The 26624-nt window shown below is 46.4% G+C and overlaps 1 protein-coding gene across 1 annotated transcript; it reads left to right on the top strand.

The window, feature by feature from the left end:
• The first annotated feature begins 172 nt into the window (after positions 1 to 172).
• On the top strand, positions 173 to 26624 carry pdss2 (prenyl (decaprenyl) diphosphate synthase, subunit 2). Its single transcript, XM_076299599.1, has 8 exons — positions 173 to 866; positions 7541 to 7675; positions 14684 to 14882; positions 22449 to 22523; positions 23660 to 23830; positions 24140 to 24271; positions 24626 to 24661; positions 26086 to 26624. Exons 1-8 carry the CDS (start codon positions 625 to 627, stop codon positions 26239 to 26241), a joined length of 1146 nt encoding a protein of 381 aa, XP_076155714.1. The 5' UTR covers positions 173 to 624; the 3' UTR covers positions 26242 to 26624.

The following is a 26624-nucleotide window of genomic DNA, read 5'->3' as shown; positions in this document are numbered from 1 at the left end:
TAGTCATTCATTGAAACGGGAGGACAGGAGTTTGGAAGAATGGAATGGGAGTTTGGGGAGTTCACGCTCTGCTGTTTTGTTGGTGTTTGGTTCAAGTATAACATGACGCTGATGGTGTTCAGCGATGACAGGGTTAAAAAGTTGCGACATGCCGTATTCTGATGTAGTCAAGATGGCCGCGCCGTTGCAGGTGTCATAACACCTGGCTCGCTTTATTCTCAGGACATTACCGGGCTCAACATCATCTTGTACAGAAATGCTGAATAACTAAACCGTTGTATCGATCGTTTGTAACAGCATACAATGTTTTACTTCGAAGAGTTTAAATGCAAGTTGATTTACATTAGGACGTGACATTGCCAGTCGCTACCATGACTGCTAGCTGATTAGCTTCCTGGCTTCAAAGTGTCTGGTTGATCTACAGATTCATTGATTGTGTGAGAGAAATCTAATGGATTTGGCAATGGTTATTACTGTACTGAACTAACTATCAGTAAAAAAACTAACTCATATTTGAACAGCTTGCTTTTACGCGCTAGCGAATTTATGTGTAGCCTAGTACAGGGTTGAACTGACATCTCATTAGCTCCTCATAAGTTAAGCCTACTTAAGTTTACTTTCCCAATGGCAGTAATGTGGTCTCGACTTTCGTGCATCGGTTTTGGTAGAGGGAAAAGGAGCATCAGCCTTTTCTCCAACACGTCTCCTTCGAACTGGACTAAAGTGGTGTCCGATGCGGAGAAAATTGTTGGATATCCGACTTCATTCATGAGCCTTCGCTGCTTACTCAGTGATGAACTTAGTAATGTCGCAATGCACGTCAGGAAACTTGTTGGAACAAAACATCCGCTTCTCAACACTGCAAGGTATGATATAACTTTACATCTGAATCTCATTTGTATTTTTTAATTACACCTAAAACAAATGTTAAGATTGAACTAAAAAGAGTAGTTCTCATCGCAGAGTTGCAGTCCCCCCCATGTGCATCTCCTTCACCCTCTGTCAAGGTTGGGTAATGAATCGTGTAGCCTACCTGTCATTGGCCATGATTGGCTCGTGGGACATTTCATAAATATTAATTGCATGGGCGTGTGGGACTAAAGAGTCTGCATGCACTATTTTACAATATTCAAAGTAACTATACAGTATTCGTAACCAGAGTCTTGGAGTCAGGATGAAGGTAGGTATATTAGGCAGGTTGCCAATCAAAGTTGTCTCCACAGGTGGAATCCTGCGGGAATCACTAGCCTATATTGCATACGTAGCAGGTCAGGGCTTGGATGGAGAGGGTGTGATCTTTCCGCAGTAGGCCTACATGTCTGGTCTGGACTGGACAACCTATTAACTTTACACTTGAGTTCCATACAATGTACATATGCATTGGAAGATAGAAGGAAAGAAGCAAGAGGACATGATGACAGTTTTAACCAGAGTAGGTTGTGCTATGAGTAGGTTGTGCTATATAGGAAACATGCACTTTTTTTGCACAAATCCATAAACTGTCAGCTAAGTGTAATTTCATTTGACAGGCTTTGCTCCATTGATGCTATTTTGAATGGAAAATACTGAGAGATGTTGATATTTGCATTTGTATTAGGGATGCACATTATTGGATTTCTGTCGATATTGTCAAACTCATTTTGGCCGATTGCCAATACCCCTATATGTTTTATGTCCTTATTGTGATGGCCAGTTTGTTGCAGATTAAGGCATATGTTCTTCTACCCTCAGAACAGATCTGTATGATGCTTCCTCTGGAACCCTAATACGGTAGTTTGTGCTGACATAATCTTGCCAATTTCTCTGCCAGGAATATCTGCAGATCCTGGTGATACAAATCTCTAAGCTGTGATCTGCTGATGCCGATGTTGTACTGTTAATAGTGTGCATCCCTACTTTGGGTTTCCACTGGCTGCATGTGTCCCTTATAGTACTCTTTAAAATGGGGGGTGGAGGCTCCCTCCTGTGGTTTCTCATAGCAACTCCAATACTGCCACCTTACCTCCTTGTCCAAGTCTGTCTGTTTGGCTCAGTTTTTGCCGTCAAGCCAAAATCGACTGATGTTTCATTTGACAAAGACAGAGGGCCGTAATTTAAGTCACTCTTTGAACAAAGTTGTTGTTGCATGATCTAAGCCACCATGTGTTGTGTGTAAGGGTGTCACGATTTCGATTTTATATCGAAATCGTTCGAAATTACATCTCAATCTCGAACTTCTAATTTAAAAGTAGAATCGACGATGCAGCCACACCCCCAATGTCACATCCAGCATGTATGCCAAGAAGCACAAACGCACGTGCTGAACTGCAGCATCAACACTCCTCTAATTTTAGGCTGCAGCCAGTTAAAATATACACATCAACCTACCCAAATCAAAGCCCCTCTTGCTACTTTGAAATCACCGGTGTGGAAGTACTCGTTCATTCACGTCAATTAAAACTAACTTACCCTACTCAACTTAGCAAGTGAAAAGATGATCTAGTTACAGTCCAAAGTTACTTTAAGGCTTAAAATGCACATTGATAAGTATCCATGAACATTAACCTTGGGTCTCTTCGAAGTGTGCTGAAACGATCAAATTATAATTCTGTGTTGTTTCATTTCACTATGTTCACGTCTCTGTTTTAGCCTAATGTTGGTTCTGTTTACATTACAACCTCGCGGTTGGAACGGTTTCAAAATAAAAGCCCCCCGAAACAGAAAAGGAAAAGGCCAAAAAGAGTAAATAACATATAAGGAATGCATTAATATTAATGTTGAAAAAAAGATCGAAAATCAAATCGAATCGTGACTTTAAAATCGAAAATTACATTGAATCGAGGATTTGGAGAATCGTGACACCCCTAGTTGTGTGAGAGCTTTTGTCTGACCCACTGATGTTTAGTTGACTACTGTGCAAAGTTATTAAGTTAGCTTTAGTTAGACTTCAGACTTTGCCTGTCATTTCAATTAGAGCTCAGAATGTCTTCTTTTAAGACTAACAGAACTCTCAAATGTGGCAAAATGTCAAACAGCCCAGTTGTGATACTTTTCCATTTAATTGTTTTTGGTAGGATCACCTTAGTCAGAAAGGAGACAAGCCTATGGGGGTCCTTTAGTGAGTTATTTAGTTTATTCACAGTTTTGATAACAATGAATGTCAAATTGAACTGTGAAGTTATATGCAAGCATATCTCATTGCAAGGGATATGAAAAATATGTTTAATATATGGATGCCTAATCCTTCAAAATAAGGTGTGAAAGGCTTTATGAAAGTGGGTAAATTAACTGAATGTTGGCTAAAAAGAACTGATTTGTGAATTGATTTGCATTGAAGAAAGAGACCTTGACATGCATGATGCATTTCTGAAGTTATGATATTGAGAGGTAATCCTCAAATAAATGAAAGCCGCAGACAAATTTAGTTAAAAGCCGTGCATTCATTTAGTATCTTAACTCTGTCGCCAAAAGGTGCATACGCTGGAATTTTACTTTCAAAATGTTGGCAAAGCTAAAGGGTAAGAACTCATGCCAGCCTTTCATACCCTTCAAGGGTGCGACCACCAGAGTGAAGAGCAAAGACAGGGAAAAGTGAGAGAGAGAGAGAGAGTCTGCAAGAGGAAAAGAAAACTGGAACCCAATCTGACCATGTGGACGACCGTGCTGGAAACCATAGCCCAAGGGTGTAATAACCTATACACCTGAATCTGATATGACAATCCATTTCAGTGTTGTAGCACCGGGCCTGAAGTGGACCTCTGACAGTCTGATTCCTCACCGTCAGCGCGGGCCAGCCAGCTCGTATTTCCTGGAGTGTCTCCGCCCCAAGACGTGGAGCGGACAAAAATATCCACAATGGCAGACAGGCGGACCCCGGGCCGGCTCGCTTTCCTCCTCCTCCTCTCCCCTTTCGCTTCATTCTTAAAAAATGCCACTCAGCTCGTTGAAGTTTAGGAGAGTGGGAGAGGAGAGCAAAGAAAGACAAGCTGTGATGGAGTGATGAAAAGGGGGAGGGAGTGAGGGAAGAATAGAGATGGGAAGAGTTTAGGAGTGAGAGGGGTGGATGAGAGAGGGAGAAAATTGAGGGAGGGAGGCATGGTTAAAGTAGGTGGTGGGATCCACTGAGTGAACGTCTCTTTTGATGACCACAGAGAAGGTCTTTGATTCTTGTCTGACCTGTATAGGCGCTGATTGCTGAGTGTGACCTCTTGACCTCTGTCTGACATACGCACGCCACTGATGGCTCATGTTTGTGATCCACCTGATAGACCCCCTCTCACATGCCTCTTTCAGCAATGGCCAACTTGCTCCTTAAAGAGCTGCAGTTCTGCCATTTGTCAGGAGATGACATTATCTCTGTGAAATGACAGCCCCTCCCATTGTCTGTTCTTTTGCTTTCTTTCTTTATCTCTCTCTCTTTCTCTCTCTCTCTCACACACACGTACACACACACACACGTACATACACACGTTCACACACGTACATACACACACACACACACGTACATACACACACACACACATACATACACACACACACACACACACACACACACACGTACATGTACACACACACACACACACACACACACACACGTACACACACACACACACACACACACATACATACACCCACCCCTCTCCCCTCCCCATGTACCCTTTTGGCTCCATGCTCATTGGCACAGTAGGCTGACTGATTGATTGTCTCCTGGGGTGCAGGCTGACACAAACATTACTAATTTCTCCCTCAAGAGCAGAGCGGGGGCTGTGGCATCTGCACTGACATACCCTGTGCTGCCCTTCATGTACTTCAAATGGAGGAATTTGATTCCAACATGCATTTTTTGCGTCAGCTGGTGGGGCTGTGAAAGCAGGGTTTGTGGTGGCTGGGATAAGCATTCGCCTGTCAAAATATCCCAAGCAAACCACACTTTCCACTTTTTTGTCCTTTTTTAAGGTGTGACATCAGATCTACGGCTAGCCCTGCGGCTCAACTACTTTAACAGTCAGAGGGGATGGATACTTTTCTCCTGACCTCCATCTCTGGGTCTCTCTGTCATCTCTCTCTCTCTCTCTCTCTCTCTCTCTCTATGTGTTTTGCTTTCTCCTTTGTTCTCCCTCTTCCAGACTGCAGTTTGGTACTGTGCTCTACTCTCTGCCTCTCCTTCTCCATCCACCTTTCTCTCTCCTCCTCTCTTTCTCTTGGCTGTGTTGGGGGGTGGGGGGGTTGTGTAGAGGTTGGTTGTAGGTTGTGTGAGTAGGAGCTGAGAGGGCGTGGCCACATGTCATCTGTGGTCGCTAACGACGGCGTTGATTCATGGCGAATGGGACTCCCTAGGGGCGGGATTAGAGGTGCTCTATCTAAACGCTCCCGCGGGAGAGCCAGGGTGTTTTATCTCCTCGGCAACCACCAGCAGCCGCAGCAGCTTAGCCCCAAACCGCCAACAACCCCACCCCCCACCCCCACCCCCACCCCCAAGCACCCACACACACACACACATGTAGACACACACACACACACATACACACATAGACATAAAGGTCTGGAGATGATCGTACTGAACCACAGCAGATCAATGTGTCCTGTCGCTCAAACATCCAGTGCTCTCTTTCTCTCTCTCTCTTTCTCTTTCTCTTGCTCTCACTCACTCACACACACACACACACACACACACACACACACACACACACACACACACACACACACACACACACACACACACACACAGAAACAAACAGATCAAGACATACACACCCGAGGTGCTATAGTGATTGGTAGATTTGTTGTGTTGTGTTCCGTCACAGTCAGATTGAATTTCTGATCAATATGTTGCAGACCAGCCATGGTCCAAGATCAGACCTTGAGGACTAGTCCTGCTGAGATAAGGCTCTGCCTTACAACTTGCCGTCTGTCCAGACCTTCGATAAGTCCACTCCTCTATATGCCTTTTCCAATTGCACCTGAGCATTGGTTGTTGGTTTTGCTTAATGAATGTGTTGATGGTTTGGAATGTGAATTTTCTCGAATATTTTATTCTAAAGGAAATAACTGGAAATTTACGTTTTACTGAAACCAACAAAATTTGTATTTATTTTGATTTGATTTGAAATAAGATCTGTGGGCCCAAGGGATGTCTCCGAATTCCCATTTCCTCATCCCTGTAGCTCCTGAACTGCACCTCTGTTTGAGCCAGCCATCAGCATGCTGCTGTTTGGTTTGAGCTGCCTGTCCTCAGCTTGTCTTCACATGTGTCGGGATGTGAAAAAATTCTGAGGCAGTACGCTGCTGATTATTCAGAGGCTGTTGCAGGTCAGATGCGAGAGCCACGTGTCAGCGCAGCACCTTCCCCCAGTGCCGGCGGACTCATCCTTTGACTCGGCGGCAAATTAGCGACGATCTTGAAAGGCAGCTCTCCTCGTAATTGTCCTGACCTCCATCGCGGCGGCGTCCTGAAGGAGCAGCAATTAGCTGATTCTGTTTGCCTTGTGTCGGAAAACCCGTGTGAATAAAGAGCATGTTGCGGGGGACTCACAAGCCCAAATGAAGTGCGCTGCTCAAGCCCACAGAGGTAGTCTTGTCTGTAAGAAATAAAAAAAGAAGAAACGTCTTGTTAACCGAATGCTTCTGTGCATCTGATTACCATATGATTACAGGGCTGTGGAGTTGTGGGGATTTGTTGCTGCTGGAGCAGGAGGAAAGCACCCAGGCTTGTGTTTACCCCTGGTATTCAGGGCTGAGTTGCGGGGGGGGTTCTTGTTGTGAGAATGAGATTGATCCCTGGAGCTTCTGGCCTGAGCAGAGGATAAGTCAGCCTATTGCGAGGGTCCACCGTGGCACCACAGCAGAGGAGGGGGGGGGGGGGAGAAAACCACCGTTTGAATATCTTACGCAAGTGGCATGCTAGGGGCTTCCCTCCGTGGAGTTCAAAAAGCACGGGTAATATTAGCTGCTGCATTCTGCTGGGCTGAGTTTGAAGGTGGTCTACAGGGACCTCAGGCTGTTCTCTGAAGTTTGTCCTCAGTTATAACTTTGTGTGTGTGTGTGTGTGTGTGTGTGTGTGTGTGTGTGTGTGTGTATAGTTTGTGTGTGTGTGCATAGCGGTTGTGTGTTCCGGTTGCTCAGCTGGTATGAGTTTGACTCCTGGGGTGCACAGCAGACATGCCTCCTCTGTAGTGTGAGGCACTTGGGCGGAAACCAAAAACAGTCCACAAAATAAATCAAATGTGTGTGTGGTTCCAATGTTGGTCTCATATTAATTCTGAAGAAAAACAATTGACTATATGGAACTTTAGTTTTATATTCAGTTGTATGGTGCATTAGTAACATCATTAGGAGTGACAGTGCTGTATCATACAGTAATTGTACAGTTGGATCAGATTGGATCTGATCTCTGTTTATTAAAATGACTAATAGGAGGTTAACTGAACTGACAAGGTGGGATGCTGTGAGATTTGAAACTGTTTTAAAATTGTTGCATGGACCTGGTCACACACACACACACACACACACACACACACAAACACACACAAACACACATTGATGCTAGTGTCTTGTGCCACAGGGGCTTTGTGTACGACAGCAAAAACAACCTGCAGATGCGAGGGCTGGTGGTGCTCCTCATGTCCAAGGCGGCCGGCCCCAGCCACAGCGTCCCCAACCCCCAACTCCCGGACATGGTCAGCGGCATCTACCCCAGGTAAGCCCAGCCTGGTACACACACACACACACACACACACACACACACACACAGAGAGTCTTACAGACACTCCACACGTCCCTATAGCTTTATTTAGCCCTGGGCAAACCTCCTTCTCAGATGCAGGAGGGTAAGTCTTACGATCGATCACTGTCGTCTGTGCTCTCCTACGGTGACGCAGCTCTGATTGTGTTTTGTAAATGTTTTGACCATGTGCAGCCACATCAGGCTTCAAGTCTTCAAGGTCAGATCCACATGGTGACGAGAACGCAGCTGAAACTTCCCCTCCTTTCCTGACCAGGGCTTCTGTGCCGTACGACAAGGCTCAGTATCCTTGTCTTTCTCTCACAAATGGAACCACCAGCCTTGAAGGCCAAAAACAGCCATAGAAAAAGCAAAAAAAAAAAAAAAAAAAAAACATCTCTTTGGAGAACCAACTGAAGTTCTGCTACATCACTTTTTTTTTCCACAAGAGAATTACTGTGACCTTGGAAAGATTCCCCCAAAGCATCCATTTCAGCAGTGCTAATGAAGTGAGTTTTTTTCTTTGCTCACTCTTAACACTGCTCTTTTCCCCTCCGTGTGTGAGAGTGGGACTCTGTCGGTAGGGCATCACGGCTCAGTCTTCCACAGCTCTGGTCCTCTCCATCCCTGATGAATTCCGCCACATGAGTCCCGCAGACAAAGAGGAGGATTTGGGGCATCGGAGATCCCCGGGGGAGCAGGCAGGAGGAGACAGAGAGAAGCCATGTTGGCTCCCCCACCTCCTAAGCCTCCTCCACCTCCTCCTCCTCCTCCTCCTCCTCCTGCTTCTGCACCTCGGCGCTCCCGGTCCAGGGCCAATTTGAACCGAGGCCAGGGGTGCTAAACGACTGGCTAGCGCTCCTCATTAGCGACTACATTCCAGCCCCCCCACAGGCTGGTCATCTGGCTCGGGGACCTGAGCGGCGGAGCGGGCCTCAGCCCGAGGTCCTCACTGTGGCTGGGAGGGGCTCTGCTCCGCTGGCGCTGTGCTGAGAGCTGAACAGTGCGCTAGTGGAGCGGCCCTCGTTTGAATTCTAGAATTCTGTTCTCATGCCATACACGACACACACACACACGCGCACACGCACACGCACACGCACACGCACACGCTCACACACGCGCACACACACACACACGCATGCGCACACACCACACCAAGAAGAATCAAAGTCTAAAACAACAATTTAGGATAGGCACACCATTGTTGCACCCTTCATACACAACACTGCACACTCAAAAGCTGTTCGTGTGGCAATGGTTAGGCCTAATTCTAAAAAGTGGAGACAGGAGTGGCTCAGCATGTGCTTTGTGTGTGTGCTTTGTGTGTGTGCTTTGTGTATGAGTGTGTGTATGTGTATGTGTACACATGCTCCTCTGCTGCCAGAAGGTTCTCCTTCAGTTTTGGGGAGCTGGGGTTGCGGGAGACACGCACCGGGTGATTGGGGCCTATTGGTCGGACAGGGATCGTATGACTGGGCTTGTAAAAGAGGGGGAGTGTGCATTCATTCATGTTTCGCTGCTGCCTGCCTGCCTGCCTGCCGGTGATGGCACAACCCTCCTGCTCCGTCCAACCCCGCGCTCATATCCTGTTTCCGATTACAACTGTCTTTTACAAACACCTCATGCAAAACACACACAAACACACACAAACAGACACACACAGAAAGAGAGAGGGTTTTTTTTCTAGAGGAATGCCGCATAGAAAGGGCAATTTTCATGTGTGGATCATTTCATGGTGTTGCCAAGTAGTTACCAGAAGCTGCTGTTGTGTTTGGCAGGTAGGGAGCGAGGCGTCTGAATGAGCTCTTTCTTGAGCTGGGTCTGGCTAACACTCCGGTCTGGGGGAAGGAGAGAGAGAGAGAGAGAGCGAGAGAGAGAGGGAGGGAGAGAGAGAGGGAGAGAGGGAGGAACAGAGAGGGCAAGGCAGTGAGGGGTGGAGAGAGAGAAAGCGAGAGAGGTGTGATGGGCAGAGAGTGATGTGATTTACAGAGAAAGACAGAGCAAGAAAAAAAGAGAGAGAGAGAGAGAGAGGGAGAAAAGAGAAGTGCGGTAGAAGTGGCCTGTGGGAGGGAGGGGATGGGACGCTGGTGGCGGTGGTGGCGACGTTCTGTTCCCCCTGCTGTCGGCGTCGCCACCAGCGCCTCCAGGTCCAAAAGCCGGCACTCTGTTCCTGCACTCAGCTGGCTCTGCGACAGGAAGTGACCACATTCTTCCAGCCACGGCAGGCGGCTCCACCAACTGCCTGCCCGTTACCTGTGTGTGTGTGTGTGTGTGTGTGTGTGTGTGTGTGTGTGTGTGTGTGTTTGCTTTTTTCTGTCACATGCCTTCTGTGACTTCCTTTGATTTCAGCACAAAGCTTATAGAATCACCGTCTGTGGCATATTGGATGGCACTGTCACCTAGAGCCATTTTTGCATATGAAAGCTCAACATGCACAGGCAGCTGCTTGAAGTCCACACGCGCACGCACACACACACACACACACATATGCGGACACGGACACACACACACACATGCGGACACGGACACACACACACACACACACACACACATGCGAACACGGACACATACACACACACACACACACACACGTACACACGTACACGTCTGGACACATGCAGACACACCACACAGAAGCCTGCCTTTAGAAATAAACTTTGTTTACTATGACAATTTTGGTCAGGGCCAATTTCATAGAAAAATAAGTAAATTCACAAACATATGTTTATTTGGTCATTTTTGTCTGCCGTCATGTTATCCAGGGGATGCCGCTGTAGCGTGGCTCTGCCCAAACACTAGTGCACATTCAGAGGGCTGTGAATTTGTCTGTAGCATTTCAGTTTGTGCTAACAAAATGTTGCAACCCCAAAAAAAGGTGTGAGATGTTTTTGTTTTGTTGCAGTTGCCAAAACCTTGATGTGTTGAACAACAGTATTCCCATAGTGGAGATGAACCACATATATGTTTATTTGTAGGAAGTATCAGGAAGAGAGAGTTCAGTGGATAGAAATGTGGGGGTGGTGGCCGTTGATTCATTTCATTCCACTGCAGGCTGTAAGATGGAAGTGTCTCTGTGGTAGAGTTCCTCACTAATGAAAAAGTCATACAAGGTCACAGACTTTCTACTCTCCCACAATTCAAGATAAGACAGCGGCCATCATTTCTTGGCTGATTAAGAAATGCACAAATACAGAATCATTATAAAGCACAAGCATGAACAGACACACACACATTTACACACACACAGACACACAGACACACACACACAACATATGTCACTCTGAGAACCCAACTTGGTCACCTCATCTCCTCTATCTTTCACGCCTTGTTCTTTCTTTCCTTCCTCCTCTCCATCTTCTCTCTCTCTCTCTCTCTCTCTGCCTCTCTGCCTCTCTGCCTCTCTCTCTTTCTCTGGCGTGGAGCTCATGGTCTGTGACATGGGGCTGTGGGCTCATTAGCAGCTCGGGGGTTTGATGGTGGAGGGGTTGATTGATACCTCATGGGGGCCAGCTCCGCCCCCTGTGACATGCAACATTTGTAAAACGTCTCCTGCTCCAGTGCAGGCGGCTGATGGCTCCCCAGGACTCCGCGAGACAGAGGTGTGGAGAGAGAGAGAGAGCAATAGATAGAGGGAGAGAAAGAGAGAGAGAGAGAGGGAGGGAAAGATTGAGAGAGAGAGAGAGCGAGGCGAGGGTGGGTTGCAGGGGGCAGGCGGACGGCTCCTCTCCAGTGCACACGCCGCTTCGATAACAAATCATTTGGTGGGACTAGAGAGTGGAAAATTCATGCTCTATATTCACCTGCATTCAGTGCCCCACATGACTGTGTGTGTGTGTGTGTGTGTGTGTGTGTGTGTGTGTGTGTGTATGTTTGTGTGTATGTTTGTGTGTATGTTTGTGTGTGTGTTGTGTGTGCGTATTGTGTGTGTGTTTGTGCGTGCGTGCACGTGCTTGTCTGTCAGCCAAGCCCAGGCAAACAGACGTGGTCATTGACTGGATGTAAATGAACCTTAGGTTATGTGGTTTTGGACATGCTCATTGATTTGTCATTTGTCATGTCTTCACCTGGGCATCACCTGCACATCACATTAATATTGATGGCTGAAATATTGTTTGGCTACATGCTTTTCAGTGAGACATGTCTGCCTCCTGTCACTTCAATAGATTCAGCACGACTGATCTGCAAACAGTTTTTTAGTGTTAATCTGGAGCTGCAGTATCTCTACAATGTGCAAGACGGCTAATCACCTTGACCTTTGGTGAGACTCCAGCCAGGCTCTCCTGTGTGGAGACGAGGGAGATAGGGGGCGTTAGGGAGAGGTGGATGGGAGGACGCTTATCTGGCCCGGTGGCGTGGGGTTGGAGATGTGGATGGGAGGACGCTTATCTGGCCCGGTGGCGTGGGGTTGTGGGCTTGTGGGACTTTGGGCTGGAGCGAGCGAAGTGGGAGTCCTGAGAGTCCTTATCAGCCCTGCCCAAAGTCATCATGAGGAAGGGAGGGCGAGTGGCACCACACACTGGCCACGGTTACAGCATCTCGCAGGCCAGGGACCAGCCGTTGCTTTCAGGCTTCTCAAACCCAAAGGATACAGCAGAATTACTAGATACTGTGTACTAGTAGGGATTAAGATAACTCCTTTTTTATTCACCACAGTTTGCCATTTTTCTGGAAATTTTCTGGGATTTCAACAAATTTAATGTGTTTTCACTTGAACTTGAATCTTAAATCTTAAAAGCATCAGTCATCTGCAGAGCAGTGACTGGGAGATGCTGAGGAGAAATGTTTTGTAGGTGGTCTAGTGCAGTTCACTTGCACATGAGATTTCAGGCTGCCTGCGGCTACAGCTCGAAAATGGGAGCAGAGCGCTGTAGAGTAAGGGGCGTGTCAGGAGGGGCGTAACCCCTCTGCAAGATGCCATTGGTTGCTATGCAACAGAGGCCCCGAAGCTATTTATACCCCTGCCTACTCCGCCCTCTGGCTCCGGCACTGTTCCTGACGAGAGGGCTGGCCAGAGATTCATCAGTGGCTTCAGGGGAATGTTGAGTGCTGCTGGTCAGTCACACAATATAGAGAGCCTCAGGCAGGCAGACAGGCAGACAGACTGAAGGATGTCTCCAAGGGCTAAGATACCCAGTCTCAGTAATTGCATGTGATGTTACTGGCCTGGTACTGCTCAGTGATTGATTATTACTTGGTGAGTTTGGGAGTGCACCCATGTTTGGTCTACAGACCAAGTGTGAAAACAGCCTTAGGTCATTCATGCACCTCATGAATTTATTGGCCCATGAAGAGCAACGTTATCAATTGTTGACACGTATGCAGTGTCAAGTTGCAACCTACTAACAATTTAAACTGGGAACTATAAAGAGCTTAAAAGAAATTATATAATGAAATGAAAAATGAAATTTTAATGAATATGAATATTTGTTCACATGAAGAGGTGTAGCTTGGCAGGAATTGGTACACAGTGTTTTGTCCATGACGTTTTGCTGGAGGTACGTCTACCTTTTGTTTGGCAGGTAGCACCTTTGGGAGCCCATCCCTCTCCTCTCCTCTCCTCTCCTCTCCTCTCCTCTCCTCTCCTCTCCTCTCCCCTCCCCTCCCCTCCCCTCCTCTCCTCTCCTCTCCTCTCCTGTTCTCTCTTCCTTAGTGCTGGCACAATGGGTGGTGATTGAACAGAAGATTAAGACGGAAATACAGAAAGGGGGATATTAGTGCATTTTAGCAACGACTCGACGCAACTGCAGCACCATGCAATTACTTGCAGCCAGACCTTTAAGTGTGTGTGTGTGTGTGTGTGTGTGTGGTGGTTACCCCTCCCATCTTTCTCCCCTTCACTCACTCTCACTCTCACACTCACACACACACACTCACACACTCACACACACTCTCTCACACACTATATAGACTCTTGCGTTGTCAGCAGACGGCCAGTTGGAAGGGAATTATCTCATCAGGACACTTTCTCACCCGGTGAAAGACGCCTAAGTGGCCATCAGCTCCGGGGACCCTCCCACCACACAATCTCCCTGTATTGCCACGGCTACCTCACATGCGACGCGGAACAACCTGATTATTCCCCTCGGAATGGCTGAATCAACATTTGATTATAGCCCCCTGCTTCCCCCCCCAACCTTCCCATAACCTTTGTGTGAAATGGGCCATTCAATGACCAATTTCATGTCTTGTCTCTAATAATCAAGAGTTGCGGTCATTTAGAAATTCTTCAAAAATGTTTTTTTTTTCTACCCAGCCTTTCTTTTGTCTCTCCTTTTGAATTTTATATTTTTTCAACTGCAAGCAAGGATTTGTACAGTGGGTGATGTGTTGTGTAGGTAAAGTGTTTATGTTCTGGGCAGTGTTTGATGAAGATGACTGATGGCATAGGAAGTGTATTTTCTAGTCAGTTATTATCTAATATCACAACAAACCCGTTTACCTACAGCGATGACCAATTTTCTTAAGATTTTTTGGTCTGCAAGGGAAAGCCAGCCTCGTTAACACTAGACTTATTCTCAATTGAGAATTGATCTTGAGATCCTTGGGTCACCTTAGATGGGGTGTAACCAGTAGTGAAATTAAACATAAGTTGGTACATTAAACCCTTACTGAGTACAACAAACACATCTTTCTTGTAAAAGAAGGTTTTACTTGCAGTTGTTTACTCCGTTTCATAGAAAATACAAAAATACGTAAAACGGAGGCCATCAGCGCAGCCATTGGCAGTGCCAACCATCTGTCATTGTACAAAGCCCTCTCTGTACCGGGTAAGTGGTTGTGGTTGTGCACTAACAAGTTCCTCTAGGTTCATCTAGGCTGGAGGAAAGCACTTTTTGTGTAGAAATTATGACATTTTTAAATAATTTACATTTTTTACATTCTTTTGATAAATTAATATAGATTTTAAGAATCTTTAGAGAAACATTATACATTCTCCATTGATGTTTATTTTAGTCTAATTTCACTTTCAATCTTGCTCCACAGTCAGAGGAACCTTGCTGAGATAACAGAGCTCATTCATACGGCCTTCTTGGTGCACCGTGGAATCGTCAACCTCAAGGACTGGACCAATGCTGACGGACCTCTTAAAGACATGCAGTTCGGAAACAAGATGGCAGTCTTAAGTGGGGACTTCCTTTTGGCTAATGCTTGCACTGGCCTGGCTCAGCTGAACAACACCAAGGTAAAAAATATTAACCAACCTGTGGCCTACATGTATATTCCTCAAGTGATCACATTAAGGATGTCTGCCTGGTTGCTGCCTCATACTCAAGTCATGGCCTTGGTCATTTTTATTCACACTTAAGTTAAATACATTTGGCTCCAATCAGTTTTTGTTTAAAGTTTAAATACAAAAGTGAAAACAATTGTGTGTGACCCAATTACCACAGTGCCTGAATCTATATCCTGGATTATAGGATTAAGATTACTTGGATTCGACATTAAATACTGGTATTTGATAGTTGATTGAAGATCAACTCGCTGCTCTCCAACCAGAACTACCAATGGGTTGTGCATGAAAACTGACCCTAGCTGAGTGGCCAGAGGAGGCCCAAACATGGCTGTTGTTGTTGAAACTATGGTGATCGCGGCAGAGCTGGGAGATGGGAAGGCCGAGGGAGCGGTCAGCTGACTTTCTCAGGTTTCTGCCATCTGCCGGAGCATTCTCTGTGGCCCCTTTGAAGCCCATCTCCTCCTGGTCATGGCAGCAAGCAGAGCGGCCCATTGATCTGCGTCAGGCGACTGTTTTCTAAATACATCTGTGTACCATGTACACAGTGGGACTGACATGTTGGAGGTTTTTAGGTGAAGTAGACTATCAGTTCAAAGGAAATACGATCTGGCTTTTAAGGGACTGTGTTCACTGAGTGCAGCACAGACTTGGTGGGAAATATGTTGATCCAAGTTTGTTTTTTAAGACGTCGGTGAATGGAGATGGACAGGAAGAAAAACCCTATTCCATTTCACTGATTGGGCAAATGCAAGTTTGTGTTGTGTTGTTTCGGTACAGATGTAAAGAAAATTCAGAGAGGCTTAAAGAAAGCAAACTCCTTCATTCTCTCTTGTCCTCATGAAAGCTGACTGAGTGTATGGCTGTGTCTGTGGTGTAGGCTCAGGGCATTTGGTCATGACTTTTGTATTGACTTACCAGTAGTGGAATGTTTTGGCTGGAATGACTTCATGTTATCAGTAACTAGATGTACCGCAGAGCGGTACAAAATATGACCGCCGCCCAGTCCAGCACATTTTTTCCACAAAAATAAATTACGCTGAAAGCCCTATATGATTCTAACTGTCTCACTAAATTGCATTATCCACACTCAATTCTCACTGGTATCTGCTAGACAACAAGTACCAAAACATGATTAGTTCATAGATTTCACATGTAAAATTCATTTTATACAACCCCACCTCCATCTTGCCTGTTCATAATTCTGAGAAATTCTTGAATTGTGTGCATGTGTGCATGTACATGTTTATGTTGTGTGTGTGTGTGTGTGTGTAAGTGTGTGTGTGTGTGTGTGTGTGTGTGTGTGTGTGTGTGTGCGTGCGTGCGTGTGCGTGCTTGTGTGTGTGCCTGCGTATGTGCCTGTGCATGCAAGCGTACATATGTCTACTGTGTGAGTATGTGTCATACGTATGATTACTGTGAATGTATGTGTGTGTGTGTGTATCTGTTTGTGCACATGTGTGCACATGAAATGGGTTAACATGACCCCTGGAGGCAAACATACGGAAAAAAATGGTCATCCTAGGCCCTACAGTTCTCAAGATATTCACAGAGAACTGTGTCTGCCCTACCCTCCTTTCGGGGGGTCCAGTCCAGCGAGGGGGCTACAGATCAAAACGAAAAACGACAGTTCCATGCTATCCATGTGGGGTTACATGCCCACCAAGTTTTGTGTACCCCGGTCTTTCAGTGTCCCGGGAATCCTTGTTGGTGTACACTTTTAATTTCGTGCAGTTTTGACCTTGTCAGCCAGAGATATTGTGATGAAAACACCTAATTTTTTGCTTTTTAATTTTTAACTAGGTGGCGCTATACATGAAATAAGTGGTAATGGGATGGGTTGGCATGCCCCCTTAAGACCAACATACATAAAAAAGGTGGACCTCCTAGGCCCTACGGTTCTCGAGATATTCACAGAAAACTGTCTCCGGCCACCTACAGGCCAGTTGGTGTATAGTAACATAAATTAATTTATTAATTAATTCGCTGCGCGGCGGTCATAATAAGTATTGACCATCCCGAGTAGTTTGCAAGTGGTGACTGGACAACAGTGTGTGTGTGTGTGTGTGTGTGTGTGTGTGTGTGTGTGTGTGTGTGTGTGTGTGTGTGTGTGTGTGTGTGTGTGTTGGGAGGTCAACTTGAGCTAGCTTCTGTTGTGTGAGTTATTAGCAAGAGTATCAACAGCCCTTACAGAGGACTTAAACACCACTTAATGCAAGCTACCCCCGTGTCGGTTTCAGCCTGACCTGAGCCAATTGATTTAATCAGCAAATCAATTTCTTCATCTTAAGGATAGTGCACGGTCCTTGGCTTGCACATGCAAACAAACCACAAATGCTAGCAGACATTCTACTGAGCATAATATGTTGTGGGGTGGATTTTTATTTGTTAAATGTGCACTGTAAAGTAGTCATTTGTTCTCAGTGATGAGGATCAGAGGATTATATCACAGGTGATGGCCCCCTCTTGAATTTCCCCTTGGGCATCAATTAAGTATCTATCTATCTATCTATCTACTTGTACGGTCGTAATACACACATGTACCCACACACACATGCCCATTGACACAGGGCAGTGTGTGCTCGTATGCATGTCGCCTGGTGTCTGAACGTTGACAGATCCTGTCATCAAGCGCACCCTGCAGAATGTGCCGCCCCCGAGCAAATGGAAACTGAACACATCTCGCTCCCCACTCTAAGTTGGCCTATGACCACCCCCACGACCCGCCATCCAAAACGTCCACCTTACTCACAACCACCTCCAAACCCTCCCCACCCTGCTCCGTTCACACGGTGACGAGGGTCACACCGGGGTCATTTTAAGGTCAGACGTGCATGTCGTCTTCCAAGGGGAATCCTGTATATCCCCACACTCAGTTTGCCGAAGACTAAACACAACCCTCTCTCACTGATAGCGGCCCATATTAGTTACGCTTTAGCTCTCTTTTTCTCTTTCTCTTTCTCTCTCTCCCTCTGAGAGATGTAGATGATGAAGATTAAGGCGGGGGGGGGGTGCTTTGGATAAAGGTTCTCAAGGTTTTGAGAAGGGGCAGCTGTGGGAGAGGTGGTGGAGCGGTGCGGTGCGGCTCGGCTCACGGCCCTCGGAGGGGAGCAGTCGCGCTGGTGTTGAGAGGAGCTGAACTACTGAACTCGCCTCCTGTTGTAAAGTTTGCTGGACTTGGATCAAATGTCGCTCAGCTATTCAGTGTGGCCAATAGAACAGGGACTGTGTTAAGAGGTGTGTATGTGTTTCTCTCACACAGTGTCCCTGTGTCTGTGCCTGTGCCTGTGCCTGTGCCTGTGCCTGTGTCTGTGTCTGTGTGAGAGAGAGGGAGAGAGACTGAGGGAGAGAGGGAGACATGGGAGGCATTCATTAGATAAAGCACAATAGCATTCAGGAGCTCCCCCTGGTGGTGTAATGGCATATTCTCCAGTGAGGATTTTAAGACCATGTACATGTCATCTCTTCAGTTCCTCTAGTTAAGTGTTCCACCCAGCCAGTGATTTGTTGGCCTGAGTTACCTGAGTGGGAGGGTAGAGTCACTGCTGTTAGCATTACGTTCTCTAATGCCATGTGAGCAGAACCTTTTTCCTCAGTGGTTCTTTGAGCACTGTTGGGATTTGTCATGACCATTCCATCAGTTGCGTATGCACACACACAGATGTAACTTCTACACCCTCATGAGAGATTATACTCCCTATGCTCAAACACCCACTCCAAAAGAGTGTGTGTGTGTGAGCGCGTGCATGTGTGGAGATTGGCTCTGCTAACTTGGGTGTAAACTTTAATTGAAACCTTGCATTGCGTCACGCCGGCCAACGCGCAACCCGAGCCAGCACGCATTGAGGAGTGATGAAAAGGCACACGTTCCACTGGGATCCAGCTTTCGCTGCTTTTAAACCGGCAGAAAGACGAACCAGCCTCGCGGTGGACTCGAGCGTGCCGCACGAAGATGCTTGAAAGCAGAGATCACCACCCATTCCCCCGGGAGGTCAACGCCGTCACCGTGGCTTGAGGTCTTAACTGTGTGGCATCTGGAGGGAGAGCACCCCCCCCGCTCCCCAACATCCAATGTCATAACATTTTCTTCAGCACTCGCAGAAGAGCATATGACAGCACAGTGGCATCCTCTGATGTAACGTAACCACCACTGCTGCTGCTAGGCTAAAGCTTGTCTAGCCGTGTGGAAGCTCCAGAGGATATACAGATGTGCCCAGCATCTGTCTGCGCTAAGGTCTCGGTGCCCTGAAGCAGAGCTCAGTGGACCAGGTCTGGAGAGAAATGGGGACTGGGTTTGGGATGGGGGGGGGGGGGGTGGCTGGCTAACGCGGGTCTCTCTCCAAAAAAGCAGCAGGGTGTTTTTCTGTGCGAGTGATTGATCTGTATTATGCGCTCTGGCCTTGAGAGCGATCCTGGCTGAGCTCTAGTATAAACGGTAAGGCGACACTCGGGCCTCGGTTCGTCTTTCTCCCCCTCACAGACCTGTCGGCGAAACCCAAGCCGGCTGGATTTGGGAACGCGGGATGAGGGTGGGAGAGAGGGAGGGGAAGGAGGGGTAGTCAGTGGTGGAAGGGAACAAGGAGGGGGAGGGTTTATCTGATACTTTCCAAAAAAAAGCCCCCCTCTAATCTAGCCCTTATTTTTTTCATTCTCAGCCCAGCAAAGACAGCACATCTGGTAACACTGTAGGCGCATTGTCCTTTTTGGTTCTTTGGCGAGGGAGTCGGGTTGCCTCAATATTTCCTCAAGGATCCGGTTTCGCAGAGGACACACACACACACACACACACACACACACACACACACACACACACACACACACACACACACACACACACACACACACACACACACACACACACACACACACAAGTACACCGAGGGAGACTTTGGGGAGAGACGAGAGTGGTGTTACCAAATAACTCAAAATAAATGTCTGGATTTCACAAAGACGTGTGTGATGCACTTCTCCTTTCCTGTCATTTTCTGAAGAATGGCTGTGGTTGTGCTATCCTGACAGGCTAACAGAGTTTTGGAACAGGGAAAAGTGGAGCCTGTCTAATTGGCTGCTCCTCTCTTCAGTACAGAGAGGAGGGGTGTGTGTGTGCGCCGGGGCCGGTAGAGGTAGTGGAGGGTGTGTGAAACGTTAGACTTGCGGCAGTTATACGAAAGGCGACACGTCTGACAATTTAACCCCCCCCCCCCCGCCGCTCCAGCCCATTCCTCCTCTCTTGGATTCATATTTCCTAATTATAGCGGAGAAATCAGAGGCGCACTGATTACATCTGGACAATGGGCTCACACAGGCCCCCTTCAGGAAAGTGTAGGGAATTGTACAAAGTTGGCTCAAGATTTAGTGAGTGAGTGAGCAGGTTGGAAGAGCTGTTATGTTTGTCTTCCCCTCTGCACTAATAAATTCCGTCCTCTCGGATGCAGGTCAAGCGATCAGTATGTGTCGAGAGTGGAATAATATATCTGGATTTGTACTGGGTCATGTATTTCTTAGCCGGTAGTTTGTTTCTGGATAGTGTTGGAATTATATGCCTCTCTCTTTCTTTCTGTCTTTCTGCCTTCTGTCTCTCTTTCTTTCTGTCTTTCTCTCTTGGTCCCTCTCTCACTCGTTCTCTCTCTCCTCTCCATTGTCATCTTGGTTCCATTCACCATCCAATCCAGTGTAAGGGCCTTTTAAACCTGCCTACTCCTCTGTCTCCCTCTTTACTTTTAACAAAAATTGCTAATGTGCAGAAAAAAACACCTGAAATGTGTTGCCTCTTTTGTTGTTTTTTTTCCGGCAGGTGCTTTGTGCCACGTGCCCTCGTGATGGCTTCCCTGGGGGAAAGCGGACATCAAAAGTCTTTTTATTTTCCTTAGTCAAGCTGTTTGCCCGCCGAATGCTGGGTGCCTCTTTGAACAAACAGAAGCCCAAACCTTGCAAGCCTCTCAATTCAGACAGCCTCTCTCTCTGCCGCACCCCATGCTGCTAGTGCAGGTGGTTTCACTCAGGGCTGATGCTCTCTGTCGGTGTGTGTGTGAGTGTGAGTGTTTGTGTGTGAGTGTGTGTGTGTATCAGAGACACATTCGCCTGTTAATGTGTTCTCAGGATCATTTTCAAACAGAGGCCAGGGCAAGAGGTGGTGTGAGGGGTTGAAAATGTTATAAACACTTGTTTTTTGCTGTGTATATTTTGGTAGAGTAGAACTATGTATGTCTGTTGCTATTTGTGTGTGTGTGTGTGTGTGTGTGTGTGTGTGTGTGTGTGTGTGTGTGTGTGTGTGTGTGTGTGTGTGTGTGTGTGTGTGTGTGTGTGTGTGTGTGTGTGTGTGTGTGTGTGTGTGTGTGTGTGTGTGTGTGTGTGTGTGTGTGTGTGTGTGTGTGTGTGTGTGTGTGTGTGTGTGTGTGTGTGTGTGTACAAGCTTGTGGATGCTACTGCACCCGGAAGTGTGTGTGTTGGGTACCAGATGTCTGGAGCCTTATTAACCCCTCAACCCTCTGGACATTTCTCTGTTTTTACTCACCATCTGCTTTTTAACTGCTGGACGGACACCCAATCCACCCCACTAATACAGTTTTGGCTGGGTGGGGTAGGGGTTGGATGGGTGTGTGTGTGTGTGTGTGTGGGGGGGGGTGGCGCTATAAATATGACTCGTATTAACAAAGCCCCGTCGAATGTGTCCAACCCAAACATCAGGCCGGCTGCACAGCCCGATAACGAGACGGTGGTGCGAGGATGATGACAACCTGGTTAACAGACTCACCCAGGCAGCCGTCGCCTCCTACCCTGCCCTCTGCTGCTCTAAGTTCTAAGATTGCATGAGGTGTTCCACACATAACATAAACATGCCAGCTGTATGCAGTGAAAACAGGCACAGGATCTTGTGGAATTGACATGATAAATCTGAAATTCATTTTAAGTACTAAAATGCATTTGAATAATAATAATACCTTGGTTGACTTGTTGGAATGTGTAGAGAAATATCTTTTGAATGTACACTACCGTTCAAAAGTATGAAGTCACCTAGAAATGTCCTTGTTTTCATCATTAATGTTGTAAATGAGAAAGAAATGGCTGATCTTTAATGCAATATCTACATAAGTATACAGATGCCCATTATCAGCAACCAGTCATCCAATTTTTCAAAAGGCACATTCTGTTTACTAATCTGATGTCATTTTAGAAGGCTGACTGAGAAAACATTTTTCCCCTTTTGCAATTATGTAAGCACATAATGTAATCTGAAAACTGCTGCCCTGATTAAAAAAACAATGCAACTGATCTCAGCTGGTATTCTGTCTATAATGGAGTGAAATGGAAATTTCAAAGTGACCCCAAACTTTTGAACGGCAGTGTATGCTTGACATGGATCATATTTCCATAGAGTACATTTTGAACGGCTCTGCTCCAGTTATTAGGACTTTTTCTTGGTTAACGGTGGTGCAAGCATAAAGCCAGGTTTCTAAATTTCCTGACCATTGTATTGAGAGCATGTCCATTTAAACCACGTTGTGTTTTGGTCCACAGGTTGTGGAGCTGATCTCCAGTGCCATTGGTGACCTGGTTCAGGGCATCTACTACGAGGGCTCCAACTCTGCTGAGGTAAGACCACCATGCAGCTCCCACGGTCAGCCACAAGAGGACCCTCAACCACATGGGGCCTAATCAAGTCAGTCACGAGGCCTCTGCGGAACATTAAGCCATTGACCAATCCGAGACAGATTCAATTGGCCACAGTTGAGGTTAGCTGGTGTTGCATGACGGTAAACATGTTGTTCCTTTCGTATCGGGTTCCATATTCTGCTCAAGTCGCTGGACGCATGTTCAGAAATAAGGGATAGTGAAAAGGGATGTTTGAAAGATGTATGGGCAACACTTCATAGGCTGAATAAACTAATTCCACATGATCAATGGAGAAGTGTCACATGACACCAGTATCTACTGTAAACATTCTACTAGTGGGTTGTACATAAGTTTTGCTCGGCTGTGCAGATGTAGTGGCTTGGATTGCATACAGGCATAGCAGGCACACTGCAGTTCATATGAAACGTGACATTTTATTGGCCGGTTCATAATCCTTAATTGGACTTGCATGATCAGATGTACAATGGGGCCAGAGGAACTTTTTTTCATAATAAGCCCAATTTGGGAGTCTGAAGCAGGTTTGCGTCACCAGACGTTCAGGGAGAGGCCATTCACAGACCAGAATGGAGAACAGAATGGCCCGGTTAAATAATGAATGAAAGGGAGAAAGTTGGTGCATGATGCAAACAGCCTGAATGTCTGGACTGGGCCGCGTTTCCTCAGGGATGCGAGGGGAGAGTATTTCTAACGGGGGGCAGAGGCGGTTCGGATTTCACCTTGCCCCTTTTAGAGGAGAGGATTCCGAGCAGACACCGCATCGTTTTCTCCTTCCAAGTATGCTCCGATTTCATCCAGCCCCCCTTCACCCGTTACTTTTTTTACCTGTTTTGTTTTATCTCACTGTGTGTTTTTGAAGGTAACAGGTATGAATGGATAGGAAATCTGGATGCTTTTTTGTCATCGTTTCAGAGTATTGGCTGGATGTTATTGAAATTTTTTTTCCCTTGACTTTGTGGTGGAGAGTTACTTATCAGTTTCAGACATCTTCAGACAATGATTTTGTACTGGTGGAATGTCTTTTCCCCTTGAATAAATCCACTGAATTTGTATCTCAGTGTGTACTGCAGTTATTCACAGTTATCCCCCATTCACAGGACTCCAGTATTGCTGATGTCTCCATGGCCACGTGGGAAGACCAGACGTTCCTATCCCACGGTGCTTTGCTGGCGAAGAGTTGCCAGGCAGCCATGGAGTTGGCTAAGCACGACGTGGATGCCCAGATGCTGGCCTACCAGTACGGCAAGCACCTGTCACTCGGCCACAAGGTACACCAGCCAGCTCCCAGAAAGAAAAAAACCTCACACACAGGAACCCCCCCCCCCCACCTCACATTGCTGAAATCATTTAAATAATTCATAAGTTATTAATTTCCTTGAGCGAGTGCAAGTTCTAGAGGAGCAGAGATTTGTAGGCGTAAGAGCATACCTTGCATACACCGATTTCATGCCCTCCAAGGAGCTTGCATCTGTTGCATCCATCTGTTCCTCGAGGCTCTCTCCAGCATCCTAATCCTGGTGTGGATGCTTGGGCAGCATGCTAACTTTGTCTAACTTTGTTTCCCGTTTCTTTGCCAGCTGAACTCTGACCTGCAACCGTTTGTGAAGAGTGGTGCAGCGGAGCCCCTTCCCTTCAGCCTGGACCTCGCTCCAGTGGTCTTCCACCGGCAGATCGTGGGGCAGGAGAAATGGCTCCAGCAGCTGCAACAGGTAGCTTTTGCTCCCCACAGACACACTGCTGCATCAGTGGCTTGGGGATTTGACAGGCACTCCCAGTAGGGCACAGTATAATGCATCTGACACATGTGTAGGATGTTTGATGTTTGAAGATGACATGAATGGTTTTCTTTAGGGGCTGGTTCATTATTTGATGTTGCCATTCATTGACCTTGTATTAAAAATGGCTCTTTAATACTGTTTATGGCTTATCTTAGTATACATGTTGTATAATGATGGTGTACTGTTTTACAGTTGATGGCACCTGATAACATGAGATCAGTTCATTGTTATTTGAATTCATTTTTTTCAATACAGAATTTAATGTTCACCCTTTTCCTTCCTCAGGCAAGAAGCTTTGGAAGACCTATAGATTTTTCTAAGGTGAGAGAAAATATACCATATTCCCTTAATTTTAGTTTACCAAACATTTATTTGAACTGCATCCCCAATAAAATGGCCATTCACTGTGTTTTTTGGAAAAGACACGTCCATTTCTCCACAAGCATTTCTCCTATACGTGATAATAGGCGATTGGAGTGGAAATCGCTAGTAGAAATCTAGTCAGTTTGGGGAAAAAAAAACTTTTTTTTTAACACCAAACTCTTAAGAAAATATCTATATGTGAGAGTTAATCCGAGACAGAAAACCTATCCAGCAGACACTCAGTGGACCCAGTGCCCCTTTCCAACTTCCATGTCTCTCCCACCTCTGGGGCGCGCGTGAGGAATGGGTCAGGGTACGGTTGCAGCCCGGGTGTGAGGGGCCAGGAGGGTGTCTGTTGGCTGTAACCGATAGCAAGTTTCGAAATTTGGTTTCCAAAGTCAGATGGAGAAGAAAGAAGGGGAGACAGATGAAGGGGGTGGGGGGGGACAGGAAGAGTGAGAGAACAGGGGGATCTCGGGTCGCGTCTGAAACCAGATCGAGGGGGATAAGGTACCAGGGCCTATTTACGGAGGAGACAGAGCGACTCGGGGACAGTGGCATTGGTGGAGAATCTCCTTCACCAGGGGGCAGGAGCACAGAGGCGCAGAGGAAATGGCGGTAACTCTGTGTGACAGCCGTCAGCATGAGCGCTGCGCTAAACTGTCAAATACATAAGAGATCAACTAATAGGTCCCAGCAAAACTGCTTGTTACACTTTTTAAAATGCTACTAGAAATTACTGAGACTTGAAAATGTACCAAGAGACAGCATACTGTCTGTGGTGCCCAGCTGGACCAGTAGTAGATTAAAGAAATTCATAAATTGGAAAACATTTCATACAAACAGTGTTCGTCTAAGGGCTTGTACCAGGAAATTAGCACTGTAACTTCAGTTAGATTGAAACTCCATATACAGGATAGACAACATACCAGGGGAGAACGTTTAGACTGCAGCTTCCGTGTGCTCCTCTCCCCAAAGTGTACATAGACTCACATTATGGGCGAGTCCAGTGATGCTCTCTGCCTGGTGTTTTTTAAGACAAAAGCCCACAGGGGCTTTTCAGCACAAGCTGTCTTCGAAATCATTTTGGTCAAATGCCTAGAGCAAGTGATGTCCTAACAGGGCAGAAGGCGAACCACAACAGGAAGAAGAGACAAACGTTTGAGTGTGTCCATGAGTGTGTGTCTGTGAAAATGTTTGTGTGTAACAGTTTGTGGTGAGAAAAGTTAAAGTTTTCCCAAAAGTCTTTTTTCTCCCATTGAATACAGAGATATAAAACAACATAAAAATGAGGTAAATCATCAGTTCATGCTATCATCATTTATGGAAATGACTGTAAAAATATTAATGTGACCGTGCTCTTCTTCCTCTCCTCTGGACAGCTGTGGCGAACAATTAAATCGGAACAAGGAGTGAGCAAAGCCATGGACCTGTGCAGTTACCACGGAAACAAAGCTTTGGATGCCATCAAGCGCTTCCCTCCATCAGAGGCGCGATCTGCTCTAGAGAACATTGCCTCTGCCGTCACCAAGGTCTGACCAACTCCGGTTCTACTGTAGCGCGATGAAGAACATTACCTCAGCTGTCACAACATCTATGCCACAACACTCATCAATGACTTTATATGAGCAAGTGTCCGTTAAACAGATGGATTTGGAACCAGGTGTGTCTTGAACAGAAGTATGGGCATATTCAGTGCAATTCCATGCGGATGGGTCTGATGTGCAGGATAGAGTAAACTATTCAGAAGGAGTGCTGTTGGCTTGACCATGCGGTTTGCACAGCCTCTTTCATGTCAACTGATTGGAGCAAATGGGTTTGCTTTCTTATGATTGTATGACCATCTGTGTATTCTACATGTCAAAATAAAAAGTTAGCATTTCCGTTATAAATTATCTATAAAATGGTTTAAACTATATAA

The sequence above is a fragment of the Alosa pseudoharengus genome, unplaced genomic scaffold, assembly GCF_046254945.1.
Source record: "Alosa pseudoharengus isolate Yale_2024_CS ecotype anadromous, Long Island Sound unplaced genomic scaffold, YU_APseudo_1.1 YU_APseudo_1.1_scf_22, whole genome shotgun sequence".
Classification (NCBI taxonomy): domain Eukaryota; kingdom Metazoa; phylum Chordata; class Actinopteri; order Clupeiformes; family Clupeidae; genus Alosa; species Alosa pseudoharengus.
The sequence above is the reverse complement of the archived record's forward strand: the minus strand, read 5'-3'. Positions and strand labels throughout refer to the sequence as shown.